Genomic DNA, 16,063 nt, shown 5'->3' with positions numbered 1-16,063 from the left:
GGCGAAGATCTTTTGCTCCCCTCCCTTGCCCTTTCCTTCTTCCTCTCTGCTTTTGTGCCTTTTCAACGCGCTCGCCCCTTTTTCGGCGTGCATGAACGCATGTTTTAGCAGCAGACAAAAGAATGATTGGCACACGGCGGCGCGGTAGTCCAAAGTCTCCAGATATGGTAATCAAATCTTTTGCTCTGTTCGGCCGGGCTTATCAAAACACACGCAAAATAGGAAACTTGTCATTCTCACACCGAAACAACACCAACAAAAGGCGCTCTTTCACAAACGCAGCCACCGGCTCAAACGCCCGCTCTCGTCTGCCTTCGCAGTCACAGCTCTTGACTTCCATTCAAAGTGGCTTTTTTTTTTTTTTTTTTTTTTTCTCTCCTCAGTCTCATCTACAACTTGTCCCGCCGCGTCAAAGGCTTTACGCCAGACCTATTGTGGCCGCTCGAGCAACAGTGCAGAGATAACATCTACTGGTTAGAAAAGGGGGAGAAATTGATGCGGCGGCGGGGGGGGGCACAGACCGAGAGATTGTAAAAAGACGGCGTGAGGCTTTGCACAAGTTTATCAGCTCCAGCGCAGACCCTCAAAACCAACTCGTTTAAAGTTTGCGAAATCTTCCCGGTGTCAGATAGGAGCAAAATTCGACTGCATCGGAAAGAAACGTTTGCGGCAAAAATGTTATGTTTTATTAATTAGACGGGCTATTGCGCAACAGGCGCGGGCTTCTTTGGAACGTTTCTCCTGAGGGTAGCAGCGTTACAGTTCTTTTTGAGCCACACGTCACTACAAAGAAGTCTCAAGGGCGTCTAAAAACAGTCAGGAGATGAGATCATGTTGGGGAAAATGGCAGAAGGGCAAAACTGAATGGAGTTGGAAAGATGACAATGACCGGAAACGGACGTGAAAAAGAGTCCAAAATGATTCATGGTCTTTCTCCATATAATGTAAGTACTGTATGTCCAGTGTAGAGCGGTTAGCACCGCTGACTCGCGTCGAGAAGGTCCCTGGTTTGATGCCAACATCTCTTAACACCTGGGGGAATTTCTGTGTTGCGTTTGCATGTTCTCTCCAGTTTCCCTCTACTACCACAAACATGTAAGGGTAATTTCCAGTCAGCGTCACTGACCAAAGTGCTGACACAAGATCCCTAATTCACTCCCTGGACACAACCGGGATGCTGGCCACTCCTCCTTCGGGATGGCTTCACTGCAGGGAACTAATTTGGCTCCACAGTGTAGACGTGACAAATATTTGAAACGATATATGTCATAGTTGATTAGAATGCTCTATCATATGGCAGAATACTTTGACTAACTGACCCAGGCAGGATATTTTAAAAAAAAAAGAAAAAAAAAAGTATGCTTGTGCATACGCTGTATACAGGCCACATGCTAACACAGTAAGGCGCACCCCTCCCCAACGCAAGTATAGGCATGCGTTGTTTTAATTGGTTTCTAAGGGCTAACTCTAATGCCTTTTCGTTCTCCGAGGGGAGAACCGGTCTGAAAAGATGGATGACGGAGGACCAGGCAGCATCCAAGGCCATTACTAGGACAATGCTGCACTACACTGGAGGACAAGATGTGTATGTGTGTGCGTTGTGGCTTATTTGATCTGTATCGTTCCAAAGCTAAACCTTCCTGGACTGTTGTTGACACCGTTCTCTGTCAGCTGATTCAACTGCGCGACACGATGGCTAACGGGGGGCGGGGTGTGGCGGAGGGAGCGCCACAACAATCATAGGAACTCTTAATCATCATTTGCTGTGTTTGGAGACCATTGTGTGCTCCGAAGCTATTAGCGGAAAAAGTACCCGACTGCATATTCTTGAGATAAAATACAAAACATCAATTGGGTCATGCATATTCTCAGTAATGACACCAAGTAGCCGTACTGGAAGTTTTGGATCGTGCACTTCTACATTTTAACATACAATTCTCGAGTGCAAATGAAATTAGCAGCTAATCCACTGGCTAATAGCGACCAACTAGCATTCCACTCTGAAAAAACGAACAAAGCGAGAGAGAGAGAGCGAGAGAGAGAGAAATAGGCCTTGTATGAGGAAAAAGTGGAGTAATATTCAATTTGTGTGCTGCTCTTCTGGAGAACTAAAGAATGAAACGACTGCAGAGGAGCGATTCTCTTTGTCCCCTGTGGATGTTCTTTAGGCGTTAAATGTCACACTGTAAATGTCAAAGGTGGAGAGGAGAGGTGAGGCTCGCGGGTAGGCTCGGTGATAAACAATCCTCCAGTGGTTCACGGGCGCATCCCGTCGCCTTTGTCCCTAAGTTCCCCTTCCCGCCGTTATTGGTTTTCTACCACGCTTGCCTTTTGACCGCCACCAACATCTTGCCCCGAGGCCAGCATTTTACGCCTCAATATGCGCGCGCTTGCCGGGCAGACGCCCCAACCCCCATCGCCGTCGATTCTCTCACATGTACACGCACGCACGCACGACCCATGGCTCTGTACGCTTGTTTCAAAGAGATAACTGAGTGAGCGAGGAAGGAGAGGGAGAGAGAGAGAGAGAGAGAGAGAGAGAGAGATGACATTAACTAAAGGATTTATCAATGTGCTAGTGCCCCAATTATCCAGAACCTTCATTATGCATTCAGAAGGAGGAACCAGAAGTCACACAGGAAATATATTCAGGGCTCAAGCAAGTGTGCAATATGTATGCAGACGTATTTCACGCCATTTTGATCTAGAAATACTTTTTTTTTTTTTCCCCATGTTGTTTTGAAGGCCTCAAATGCGTCAAAGGACGGCCAACGTGTGTGTGTGTGTTCATGAGCAGGATGCCATTCCCTGCAGAGAGCTGCGGTGACCCAGGTCACCGCGAGGCATAGGCCACCTCCACGGTTATGGATGGCAACAGATGGGTACGCCACTGTGTTTATACGCCTAAGCCCACCCGGCATGTCGGCCGTAGCGCACGCGCGCGCTCAGCGCTCACGGTGGGGCGCAATTAACACACGCCACATTCACTTTGTCTCTCCATACACACTTTGCGGGCAAACATACTCTGCTCCTTTTCGCCGGTGAGTGTCGGTCGACAGTGTGCGTATTCGTCGTCTGTAATCACATCAGTGTGTTTCAGATTTGTTGTGCGCGCCTTGTATGCGTGCGCGAATCGCCTCCTCCTGCTCGGCCCATCTGTGTTGTGCTCGCCGTCATGGTAATGATGTCGAAGACGTCCACCCTCCCTGCTGCCGTCGACTATGTTCCCTTCCCTCGCTGGGGCCAAACAATGATGCAGCAAAGGCAGGAGGGTTCAACTTCTCCTTTTAATGCTTTTGCCTCGGGCGGTCATCCAGCGAGTCAGAGATTTGGGGAGTTTTGAAGGAATTGGCAATCAAACCTCAGTTGCAAAGTACATACTGTCAGTTGAACCAGGCGGCTCCCTTGACCACCTCCCTTACACAAACCTGACATGTTTGTTATTTGGAATGTTGTGTTGCTGGGCAACACGCACACACATTTTGAGGAGGCGAGGGATGAGTGTTTGTTCCAATTACAGGCTGCCGGATATGTTCCTTTTATCCGGCACGTCAAAAACTAAAAAGAGATAAAGGTTGATAAAGGAGAAGAATCCTTTTCTCGAATGTTGCTTTGTTTTTATAATATCTGCAGCCGTTAATACTATTCATTAGGAATGTAACGATTCACTCAAGGCCCGATTCGATTCGATTTTCATTCCCCGATTATCGATAAAAATTGCTACCGTGCTTGTCTCTGTGCACTCGTGTGGTTCTGCCATCCACAAACGCAATACGCGATAATGTTTGGCGCAAAAGCATCATTTGATCTACACATTCAAAATGTGCTATGCCCCTGGAATGAATAAACGTTACAAGACATCATTTTTTTCTAGATGAATTTAATCAATTCGATTTTCGATTAATCGAATCGATTAATCGGGGCGCGTCGATTTCAAACCGGTGTTCGATTAACCGTTACATCCCCACTATTCATTGAAAACATGTATATTCATTTGCTCTCCTGTCACTGGTTCTTGCGATCATACTTTGAAGCATGAGTCCGCTGCTTCTCTCACGCGTGAGCGTGTGTCATGTCAGGAACACGGCTCACCTTGGTGATCTTGGGGTGTGCGCAGCGGCTGTTTCCGGTGGTGGCGTGCATCCAAGTGCTTTCTGTTGGAGCGCACTCCTGCCTCAGGGAGCACTTTTTCTCTTGCACACACCAGCCACACTCAAATCTGGGGTTGGCCTTCAGACACATCCCACAACTGTCCCTCAATGCGTAGCACTTATACAGGTGAGCTGTGGAGGACAAGCGCAATATTTCATTGCAGGAAAAGACGGACGAAACATCCTGAGGGCGACAACCGATTGAAGATAAAAACATTTTCTTATTAACTTTTGGTTAGCTTTTCAAAAACTGGTTCAATGTCACCATCTAAAAGCAATATTTCCCCTAAATGCCCCAGGAATTGTACAGTGAAATCCTTTCTTCTCTCTGCTATTCCATCCCCGAATCCCATTGGTCACGGAGCAGCTTTAAAGCAACCCCGTACCAATTACTGTCTGCTAAATGACTCCTTCCTAATTACATTAACATATCAGAATTTTTGAAAATTTCTCATGCGACATAAGATGATTATCACGATTGAGAAATAGGATAGGGACTGGAAGGGGACTAAGATAGGCATGAGGAAGAAAAATATCTTTGGGCCTTCATTTTCGGAGGCGTAATGGTGTATAAAACCGACAGACTCCCAGAAAGGCTAAAATTGAGTTGAACTTGAAATATGTCATTTATAAATGTTGTGACCTTGAAGGACAACAGGTTTGAGGAGTATTATTACGTCTCAGTGTATGGAGGTGCACAATTTGGTGGAACACACGCAAAGATAACAAATCGTCGCTGCCCTGTGAAAAACACGTATGTCCAATTTTGGAATTTGTTCAAATGTTCACACTAATGCGCTGTCTGAAGCGCGGAAAGACCATTCACATAAAAACAGGAACAATGAAAAAAATTGGACAGAAGTGTTTTTCACAGGACAGCGCCGATATGAAGAAATTGATACAGCAAGCAAAAATAATAAAATACACACCGATTCAAAATGAGATTTACAGAAAAATCGAAGCTTCTCACTTGAGCTGTCATCACCAAACAGTGACAGTCAGAGCAAAGCGAGCTGAACCAGCAACCGTACTTGTACAACTCCATTGTCATATGTCATCTGCAGGTCATAATGACAGTGGCGATGATGTTACTTTACCGCACAGCAGGGGAACAACGTTACGCCCCCCCCCCCCCGCAGCGCCGTGCGGATCGTAATAATTTTGGAGCCAGCACTGTAAAGACACGCCTATTAGCAATTACATCCAGCAGACATGATCTCATTGTCTGCTTCCATAGTGGTGCATCGAGTATGCCTTTAACCCTAAACATTATCATTCTTGGGGTGGCGGGCTAGGAAGGTGTGGCGTCGTTCAGTTTTAATCATACATCCAGGGAATAGCAGGCTTTTGATCGGATGCAGCTGTAACTGGCTGTCTTGAATGTATACACAGTCGTGTCTAGTATGGAACATTATGGCGAGCAAGGGTTTTGCTTACATTCTTACTAGAAGAAGCATGTTTAGATTGGGTAATGAAGAATGTATACAAAACCACTGCCGTCCGAATACAGAACAAAAGCGCTTGTCGAAACTGTATGCAATGTCTATCGCCGCTAAAAATGATACTTTCCTTCCTTCACAGACATAATTTGCTGACGCGCACAGACGAAGTTTGCCGATGACCGCGAACGCAAAACCTTACCTTTTATGTTGTACGGGTTGTCGATGTTGAAGTTCCCATTCCAGACCACAGACAAATCCACCGGCAGGTCACTGATGTCATTGCCATCGTAGGCATACTGAGAAGAAGAAGAAATAGAAAAAAGAAAAAAAATGTCACTCAGCATTCACTCTGATGGAATTATGTGAAACAATACTTTTATCACGGGAAACTCACTTCCGAGTTTGCAAAATGAAGAGAAAACGTGCCAAAAAATAAAAAGCCAATTCAGTCGAGCCGGCGGCTGGTAGTAATGTCATAACCTGCGCTGCTCCACCGGTTGAAGGGCCATAAAAATGACTGATGAGAGACAGGCTATATTGTGATTTTAACACACCGCACATTTGCGCTGCCTGGCAGAGCACAGAGTTGATTAAGAGATTGTAATCCTCGCCGCCGAATGACTCACTTCCATTCAGTGATGAATGAAAAGCCTAACATATCTTCCACAATAACATTCACATCTAATTTCATTTTTGCATCCTGAACTAATAAGAGCTGAAATGTAATTGACTCTTAGGCGGCATAATCACTTTTATGGAATGACTTGAAATGAGACAACAAGATTCCAAAGCAGCAATGTGATGGCAAGACATACAGCAATCTGTCTAATGAGACACTCATAAATCATGAATGCTGAATATCACGCATAGGAAAAATGCTGTTAATAACTTTAACCAAATCCCGCCTCCCTCTTCGTGACGTTTTCTGTGAAGCGTTGTGCGTCTTGTCAGTTTGCGCCGGCGTGTTATTTCGGGCTAGCATGCTAACTAATATTTTTGATGAGCCTCGTGAAGATTTTTATTTGTGTTGAAATTTCATACGTAACGCGGTCTCATTGTGATGCATGATCCTCTTGGTGGTGTTGTGCTTCGCCGCCATCTATATGCTATTTAAATCAATTATTTGCACTTTTTTCGCTGCGGGTTTCACCGTATAGCATAAAGGATACGCTAGGTGACCAGACCAGTTCATGCTAACCTACTGCCTCTGTCCGTCAAAGGCGATCCACTCACTGTCGCTACCACCGTTATGGTCACTACCTTCCGTGGCCTCAGGATGAGAGATAGCAGGACTATTATCTTCTACGAGAGCGGCGATAAAATCCTATGTGAAAGCCCTGTCGTACGCCGCGAGCTACGGCGCGACACAGGCCTATTCTCGCAGCAACTTTGCCACCATTTGATATCAACCACTCCAATGTTATACTGGGAGATTTATCGTGACATCAGTAACAATAGTGAATTGGAATGTATTTGAGGGGGGAAAAAAAGGCCCTCAAGTACAAGAAATGTGCATAGAAAAGATAAGAAAATGAGTGCTAGGACAGAGCAATGTCACAATGTGCGAGTGGCTGATTAATTCAGTCTTCACGTTTGCGATTGGATGATTTACACTGAGCGAGCTCTAAAGGCATAGCGATATTCAAATTAGGGAGAATGTCTCCATGCATCTCATGGGAACTCCGAGGTTGCTCTCGGAATTTCATTCAGTTTTTTTTTTCTTTACCTCAGACAATGTTCTCCTTGCCATTTATTTGTTCATGTTAAAATGACTTTCCTTTTGAACCTATTTCCTCAAAACATTTGGAGGGCTATGTATGTTACGGTCAGGACGGTCAGGGTTTTTTTTTTCCACTTTTAGTAACACTGCACTTTTTTTTTCATTTTTCTTAAATTAATCATACTAATCCAAGGGTTGTGCATATATAATTGTCACGATTGCTATTATGCCGTTTCCACACTGCAGTTCTACATCTAAATAGTACAAACTATTTCATCATCATCATGCAGAATTAAGGCACAACAAAGTATCCGAGCTAACTTCAGCGTATGCTATTCATTCCTATGCTCAACCAGCAATGGTTTCTGTCACCCATATAAAAGCAGCTAAGCAAACTTGAAACACTGGTGGACCGGGCGCAAAAAAAAAAAAAAAAAAGGGGACCTAGTTTAGGGTGAGAGGATAACACAGCAGCAAGGGTGAAGGAGAAATGGCCAAGAGCAAGATGGATGGAGAGAGGTTATTGTATGTTATTCTGTGGACACCATTCATTTACACATGGAATAAGAGGCTGTGCCGAAGCTATAAACGGCTGAGCTGGTAGGCCCTAAAGTGAAATTGGCATTTTCAATTTGTTCCCTGACATGTCTGGCTGCTTGGTCTTTTCACACTCCTCTTTTCCTCTCCTTCCCTCTCGTTATTTCCTCCCTCTGCTTCTTAACAGCCTCTTATGGGAATTCCATTCTTTCTGTCCTACCTCCATCACACCAGGCCCACCAACAAATACAGAGAAGATTCCTCCTTGACGCATATGTCCTAAAAAAAAACTTTGTTTACAATGGTAACGGGCGTTCTAAAAAGGCTTTCCACAGTGCACTTTCCAGCAAAGGCATCATGTCTGGACAGGAAATGAGAATTATGAATACAACACACAAAAAAGCAAAGGAACTCTCGCTCGCTCACTCTCTCTCTCTCTCTCTCTCTCTCTCTCACACCATATATTTGGACAGCAGCTGAAATGTCTGTCCCCTAAATTTAAAAAATGTTTTCTATGTGTCGTCTTCTCTATCCCCAACCCACTCCCCGCCCCCAAGAGACCACCCAGCATGCCTGGGAAAGTAAACCATCACAATGTTTTGGGCTGATGAGCTCCTAATTGTACCCATCTGATATATGCCTGGCCGTTAAAACTGTGTCAGTAAATTTACTATGAATTATTTGAATTCGCACGTAACACATAAAAGCCGTGCTTTGATAACGTTATGAGTTTGACATTTTAAACATCGTTAAAAGCCGATGAACGAAAAGAAGACTTTTTCGCGGCTTCCTCTGTATGCATATTTTGCGTCATTTCAATTAAACAGTGAAGATAAAGGTTTTAGAAATGAGAAAGAGGGGAAAAAAAAGGATTTACAATAAAATTACAAATAAATGTTTTAAAATGCTTCTGAAATTTGTATAAATTATACATGAAAACAGAGATGAGTGGAAACATATTCAGTAAACAGTACATACAGTACACAGTATATATGTACATAGCATGTAAATATGAATAATATATAGCCATACATTTCTAGGTCACGTCATCAATTGGAGCCGAAAAAAACCCACGTATTTATCATTTGTACTATGCATGCCGAATGCGAATGAACATTTTTTTACAACTTTTTCTTCTTCAGCTACATACTGAAGATGTCAAATAGAATAGAGTGTTCACCACATATCGCAGTATCGTCATTTGATTGCTATTATTATGAAATGAAATGAAATATGATATGGTGACTCTGTGATTCAGAACTGTCAACTTTCTCAAGACTCCCTGAAATGAGACACCAAGCACACACACCGATAGTACAAAGGTGCTGAGAGCAAGTACTCACAATGTGTACGCACAATGTCCATGTACAGGTGTTTATGGTTTAACATCCATCCTCAGTGGGAGGCTGCGTGTTGAGAGAGTAGAAGCCGGACTCTGCTTGAGCATGTGCCCGCCCCATGTACACCAATACGTAAGGCTGCAAGCGGCATGTGTGTGCATCTGTGTTTAATGGGCATTGGAGGCAACGCAGAGGTTGGGTTACGATCCAATCTTCCCTCATTGCACCAAAGGCTTATTAAACTTTCATACCACACCAGTGCTTTTGCTCAACACATTCAGGGAATACGCGCAGTGCATGCTTTACTCACCGCATAACCAATTTCAATATATAAACATTACGCAGGTTATTTCAAGAAAGGTCAGGATTTACATGTGCAAAGAGAAGAGAAAAATGAAGGGAAAGACTCTCGCCGGACTGAAAGCAAACTAAGTGAAAGTGCTATTATTGCAGCAAAGACAGAGTGGAGATGCAAAGCCACAAAATGTGCCCGCATCAGTGGCGGTGAAGAGGAAAGCTGAGATGGATGGCGAGTAGAGACAGGTAAGAAGTAACATTCGCTACATCGGGCACCTTCTGTGAGGGTCACGGCCTGATAATTAGTCATGTGGAAGGTGAGCGTGTAAGCTGGACCGCTAAAAATAGCAAACCAGCCCAGGGCAAACTCCGAGCCGAGATAGAGTTGGTTAGCATCGCTCGCGCTTTTCAAGGTGACGAGGGAAAAAAAAGTGTGACCTCTTGTAAACGACCACGCTACACTAATGTAGTCACAGAAACGGACAGGCAAGCAAACCGCTGGACCGGCTGTTTTTATCAGTCCACGGCGCCTTCCTGTTGCACACACATGCGCGAAACTGATGTGGCCTCCCAATCAAGGATCAAGTGGGAATCCGTCCTACAGCTCAGTGTGCGTGCGCATGTGTGTGTGCGCGCCGTATATGAGGGATCAGGCTCTGTTAAATCGGCGCCAGCTCATAATGGAGGCCTGTTAGCCCGTGCTAATCGCTAATGCTAACAGGATTGGAGCATGGCCGGACCCAGTTACCCGGCTTATCTCTTCCACACACAGAGGAGCGGACCACACACACAATTCATGACATAAAAAGAGAGCATGGGGGGGGGGGGGGGGGGGCTACAGAAATGCTGGCTTAAGGGAAAAATGTAGTGCTGTCATTTGCATTAAGCTTGTGTAGGATTTCCAGACTTGTCTAATTATTTGTAGAAACATCCATCTTGTTTCTACAAATAATTCACAGTTTTTTTCTCACCCTGGTGTTGTTTGGCATTCTGATTATTATTGTCATCAAGTGGATGCTCTGTTTTTTTCACAATTAGATCAAACGGAAGTGTTAATATTAAGAGCTGGGAATTTTACTAAAAATTCGCAGTCCGTTTATTGCGTACAGCCTTCCGCCGTCCGTCTATCCGGGAAAAAATAGTAATCACCTATAGGTTGGTCCACCTATGATTTTAAACGGGCTTCTGTTAGCGTTCCGACTACCAACTTCCATAAACTACCACTAGCGCAGAGAGCAGAGAAGATCATAATAGAACTGAAGAGAATGCAAATGCCTCAGACGGCATAACAGGAAAATATCATGGTGTGAACTTCTTGCTCATATAATTGGCCATCAAAGCTGACATGGACGGGTGGGACAGTGCTACGAAAGGGTAAAACAAAGTTAAGTAAAGGTCACATATTACTACAAATAGATGATGAGACAGTAGATGGGTTGAGGAGCTGACATATGCTTAGAGCTTAACAGCAATTAATCTTTATTTATCCAGAAAAAAATGAGGGAGATGCTCTTCACCTGTCATAAAAGGGCGGGGGGCATTCAGCCAGCGAACAGAAGTAGAGGAGGAAGTTAATGGATAAATCGAAAGATGTAGTGTTTCTCATTAGGCACTGTGCGGCCAGGCCAGGCCGAATGGCAGAACTGTTTTTGGCAGTCCAATGTCATAGCTGTTGATGGAAGAAAATGGTTGGATACTAGCTCTTAAATTAAATTCTTATGATTTTTTTTGTTGTTGTTGTCATCATTGCATTTGCACAAACAAATATATCTTTTGTTGTACCAGACATTCAAAATGAACAAGGAACTGAAGAAGTATTGTAGTCTATTTTTTACCCTTGACTGTATACAAATAATTGGTGTGCAGCAGCTGAAGTAGTCTGTTTTTTTTTTTTTCATCATTTTACAATTAGAATCACAATACTATTTGACGATTTTTCGACCAAAATTTGTGCCAGGAGTGTCTACCCTGTCACTCTGGTGGAATCATGGCAAATGATCACCTTTCTTGCATCCACTTGATCCAACTTCTACTGTATGACTCCCACTGTTCCCCCAAACCTACTTTCTGCTCCTCCTCCTCTCTTTTTGTGTACAAGCACAATAGCCGAACAATACTGCGCACAGATAGTAGTGGCTGTCTCCACTGCCCAACTGCAATTCATCATCATTTTATCTCCCTTAATTGGATGCCATCAGGACCCCTGATACTTCCCATCTCTCCTTTAGCTAACAGCTGCTCTCCACATATACACACACAGACGAATAATGCACAGACACACATGCTATCCTAAACTAGATTTTCTTCTCATTCCCGCATCTGTCCTTCGCCCCCTTCCTACCCCCACCCCCCATTCTCCTTCTCCCCTTACTGGTGAAGGAGTCAGAGAAAGCTGGTGATGGAGTGGCCTGGCCCAATGGTTTATCAGATGGGAGGTAATGGTGTAAGGCCCACACAGATGTTATCTGTCCACTCATTCCTTCCCTCCAGGGAGAAACCTCAATGAAGAATAAAGGGGTAAAGGAGAACTAAAAAAAAAAAATGGAAAGGAAAAGAGGCAGATGGGATGAGACTGAGTAAAAAGTCTTGAACTCATCCAACTCTCTTCCCTCACCTTTGACCTTCAGGCAATTCTCAGCTGAGGTCCATCAGCTCTTCCGACCCCAAAATGTGGTCATGCGAACAAGCTGCCTCTGAGCAGGCATTGTGTGGACCTGTGTTTATTTGCTCCTTTAACCTGCCTGCCACTCTTGAGCACAATATCCTAACCCACTGCCATCTCATTGGCTCTGTGCCCTGGGCATGCCCCCTGATTGGCCCACATCGCAGAATCCTTCCTGGGTTAGATGAAAAACAAAAAATAATAACTGGACAAAGGGGATTTAGATGGCAGCTTGTTATTTTATTTGCTGCTGAGTGGAGAAAACTGCAAGCATAACGGCTGGTGATGAGGGCCTGCTTGGCTCTTACGTTTGCAAACTAATCAGCTTTTCTCTAACTAAAGTGCTACAGGACCTTCAAAAAGCTGCCTTTTTATCATCCACAGGTTCCAACGATTTTTTTGCTTTAACTGTTTTAATATTATGTGACAGCCAACCTTTTGTTAAGAGGGCTTTGCCATTCTCATGTCTTGTGATCGACTTGCTCTTCCCTTTTGGGATCAGATGTAGCCTACTGTATGTACAGTAAAGCAAAAAAAAAACAAACATACCGGCCATATTGATATTTCCCCATGTAAGCAGTTATGGATCTCCGATACCCAACCGGATCAGTACACAGCTTATGTTTCACTATCATATATCAAGTGTGTCACACACATTTATACAGTTATTGGCAGTATGCTGTTAGGGGATACCACATGGGGGTATTGGGTTATTGCAGTCGGTGGAAATGAAGTGATAAAGAATAGCAAAGTAGACTTTAAACATGATATGACTGTGGTCATACTGTACATCTTAGGTGTATCCTTTTGGATTGTGTTTGAAAGAGATGAGATTGAGTTTTGGCCTCAGGAGATACTTTTGAGACAAATTTCTTCCTTACGTTCTATCATCTTCTTCCCCCACTCCTGTTCTTTCAATAGCACTCCTCCTCTCACTTCTCTATTCATTCATACTCCAATTTCACTGGTCGGTCTTGTCTGAGGCCATCTCGATTTTGCAGCGTCCACTATTACTTCTTTCTCCCCTCTCCATTTATACATTTCTTCACCACTGATTTGGTGTTTCACTTAAGGCTTTCCAAGAATCTGCTCTTTTACACCTAATAGGAGTGCACTTAAAAAAAATCCAGCCTTTCCTCTCAGCCACTATTCCTCTCACGTATGTGTGTTTCTCAAACACAAGGCTAAACTGTGGATTAGCGTCCTTGTGTTTATTGATCGGTAGGCCCCCACCACCCCAGTCTTGTAGCAGTGGTATACTGGAACCAGAGACACGTTCAAAGACATCCTGGGATCCATAGCCTTGGGCATACCGAAGGGTGTGGTGCAGACACACACAACAGCAAATGAATAACTCATACCCCATTCACCTTGAGTCTTACTGAGGCAGGTCACATTTCATCAGAGAGCTAGGAAAATAAAGATGCTAAATCACAGTTAACTGTGTGATACAAATTAGACAATGGCTTGTGCTTGAGTGGAACAAAAAAAAAAAGTGACCAATAAAGACATTTGTGACCAGAGCATTAAGTAGTCAGTTGAATTAAGTGATTGACTGAAACAATAGATCGTTTTTGAAGCATTTATCCGGTGAATATTAAAGACATAAAATCATTAAGAACCTTTCATTATGTGGAGACTTTGACTGTCTGGGATTAATCAAAAATACATTCACTAAACAAAATGAATCACTTCCTATCTTCTGGATTAATTAGGTTTAATGGTTTACTCTTTACTATTGGACTTCAACCATGCATGAAATGTGAAAACATTTACAAGGGACATAATTATTCAATGGATTGATTGTTAAGAATCTGGGTGATTGTGTGGAATTGATTGTATTGTAAAAATTGGTTGTATAAATATATAGGATAAATATGAAGCAATGAGGCAAAATGGAGTGCAACCAAAAGTGGCAATGCTCATTCAGTCTCAACTACGTTTTGACGTGAAGAAGAGGTAAAATTGAGACCAACATGTCTGCAGACACCGCCTTCACAACTCTGCAATATTCCGCTCAGTAATACACTGGAATTGACAAATAAGTTTAGAACATTCCATTGCTCGATCACAAACCCAAGAGAGTGAGGCTTAGCATATTGAAAAAACAAGTCATGCATGTCATACCTCTACACTGCTTCAACTTTCAAGGGCCTCAGCGGAAGAATATTAAAAGCAGAAAGCGGGGCACAGTTCTTCATTTGCTAATTGCAGTCATTTATGAAACATAATTGTGTGTAAAGTATGGCAAGTATATACAGCTATCTGCCTTTCCCATTTTGTACTCAAGAGAGGCTACTCTTCATCAATACTTGGCCATGAAGTCAGGCTGCAGTAGCTAATTGCTAGCAAGGGAGAAGCGCTGACAACCCAAGGCTAATTACTGTGAGCAGTATGTCTGGCTTTGTGGACATTAAACAGAGAAACTTGGCCGTGTCGAGGTTTTGCTGCTGCCGTTTAACGCGTACCATCAACAGTTAATGCGAAACTACATCTTGATGTGGACAACCCTGTCAGTAACTAATTAGCTCTGCCCTCAACATCTGCTACTAAACCAAACCTCAAATCTGTCAACATTCCTTTGTGTGCGTTACTATTCTGACAAGGCACCTACAATATGTACGCCACAAACTCACTTCTCATCTTGTGTGTGAGACACTAGAAAGAGGCACAAAGGAAGTCAGGCAGGAAGGAGAACATTTGACAGAAGAGGAAGTCGAAAGAAAGATGGGCTCTCGAGGCAGAGCACAGAAAAAAAGAGTGAAGTATCGAGTCAACGTGTAAACAAGATCAATCCGCTCCAAACTAGCTTCACAGGCACACTCGTTCTTCACATTTTCAGCCTCAGTGGAGCGCAACGCTAGCTACCTCTTATCTGTCATGCTAGTTTGAGGCCTCATACACATCCACATACGTCACCTGGATTCAAACACAAATATAAGTTTTTGTCGACTTGTGCAAAGATGTTTCTTTGACTTTAAAGGTTAGTGATGGATGTCTTAATTAATTTATCAATTACTTGCTTGTTAGAAATTCCGTCAAATTAATGATTAATTGTGTCTCCAAGAAATTGAGGCTAAATAGAAGGGAAATCTCTGCAATCAGTAGAGGCTATGTTGATTCAACAACATTAGGTCAGTTATGGGAAGCTGAGCTCCATCCTGCTCAATGTCGCTCCTCCACGAAGCATTATTCTGCTCATTGTAATACTGGAGCTCCGGACATTCGGAAAGAGATTCTCCCATATGTTTGAAAATAATATTAATTAAAAAAAAATGACAAGGCAAGTGACTGCCGACCAGTCCAGGCTGTAAGCCCGCCTGTGACCCTGAACAGGATAACCAGCAAAAAGGAGGAAAATTAACAATTGACAATTTGATTTGTAATTTCCACAGTCTAACAAGGACATCGAATCTAAAATTGATATTTCAAGTCAGTGTTTCTAAACCTTATTTGAGCGAAGGCACATATTTCACCTCGGAAAAAAATTCACGGCACACCACTTTGCAAAACGATTCACAAAAGTGGATATACAGGTTAATTATGTACCTTTACCTCTAGTGTAAGAGAATTGAATTGTTTTGCCTGTTGCTATACGTGCTTGGCATACATAAATTAACAACTGAACAAAAAAATATTAGAAAATAATATATTTTTGTCTAAATAATTGACATCGGATAATTTTCTGCAGCGCACCTGATGAGCTCCGACGGCACACTGTTTGAGAATTGCTGCTTTAAATGTCTAAAACCTGCCCAAACAGCAAATCAAAATTAAAATATTTAATTCATCATCATACAACTTTTTTTTTAAACAGTAAATACACTTTGCTTGTTACAATAAAAGCACCACATTTGGAGGTTGACCTTAAGTTTTCTTTCACTCAAGCTACTTACCTTTTTTATTCTTGTGTA

The 16,063-nt window shown here is 43.1% G+C and overlaps 1 protein-coding gene across 2 annotated transcripts in view; it reads right to left on the bottom strand.

Annotated features, from left to right (window-relative positions):
- plxna1b (plexin A1b) overlaps positions 1–16,063 on the bottom strand; it is a 166,484-nt gene that overhangs the window by 30,072 nt on the left and 120,349 nt on the right. For both annotated transcript variants that reach the window (XM_086040217.1, XM_086040218.1), the window contains exons 11-12: positions 5,793–5,889; positions 4,093–4,283 (exon numbers count right to left, since the gene is read on the bottom strand). In XM_086040217.1, coding sequence (XP_085896343.1) covers positions 4,093–4,283; positions 5,793–5,889 — 288 coding nt within the window. The remainder of the gene's footprint in view (positions 1–4,092; positions 4,284–5,792; positions 5,890–16,063) is intronic.

This window comes from Filicampus tigris, chromosome 9, assembly GCF_054856515.1.
Source record: "Filicampus tigris isolate MCC_2025a chromosome 9, RoL_Ftig_1.0, whole genome shotgun sequence".
Taxonomy (NCBI): Eukaryota; Metazoa; Chordata; class Actinopteri; order Syngnathiformes; family Syngnathidae; genus Filicampus; species Filicampus tigris.
This window is presented reverse-complemented; position numbering and strand designations above follow the sequence as displayed.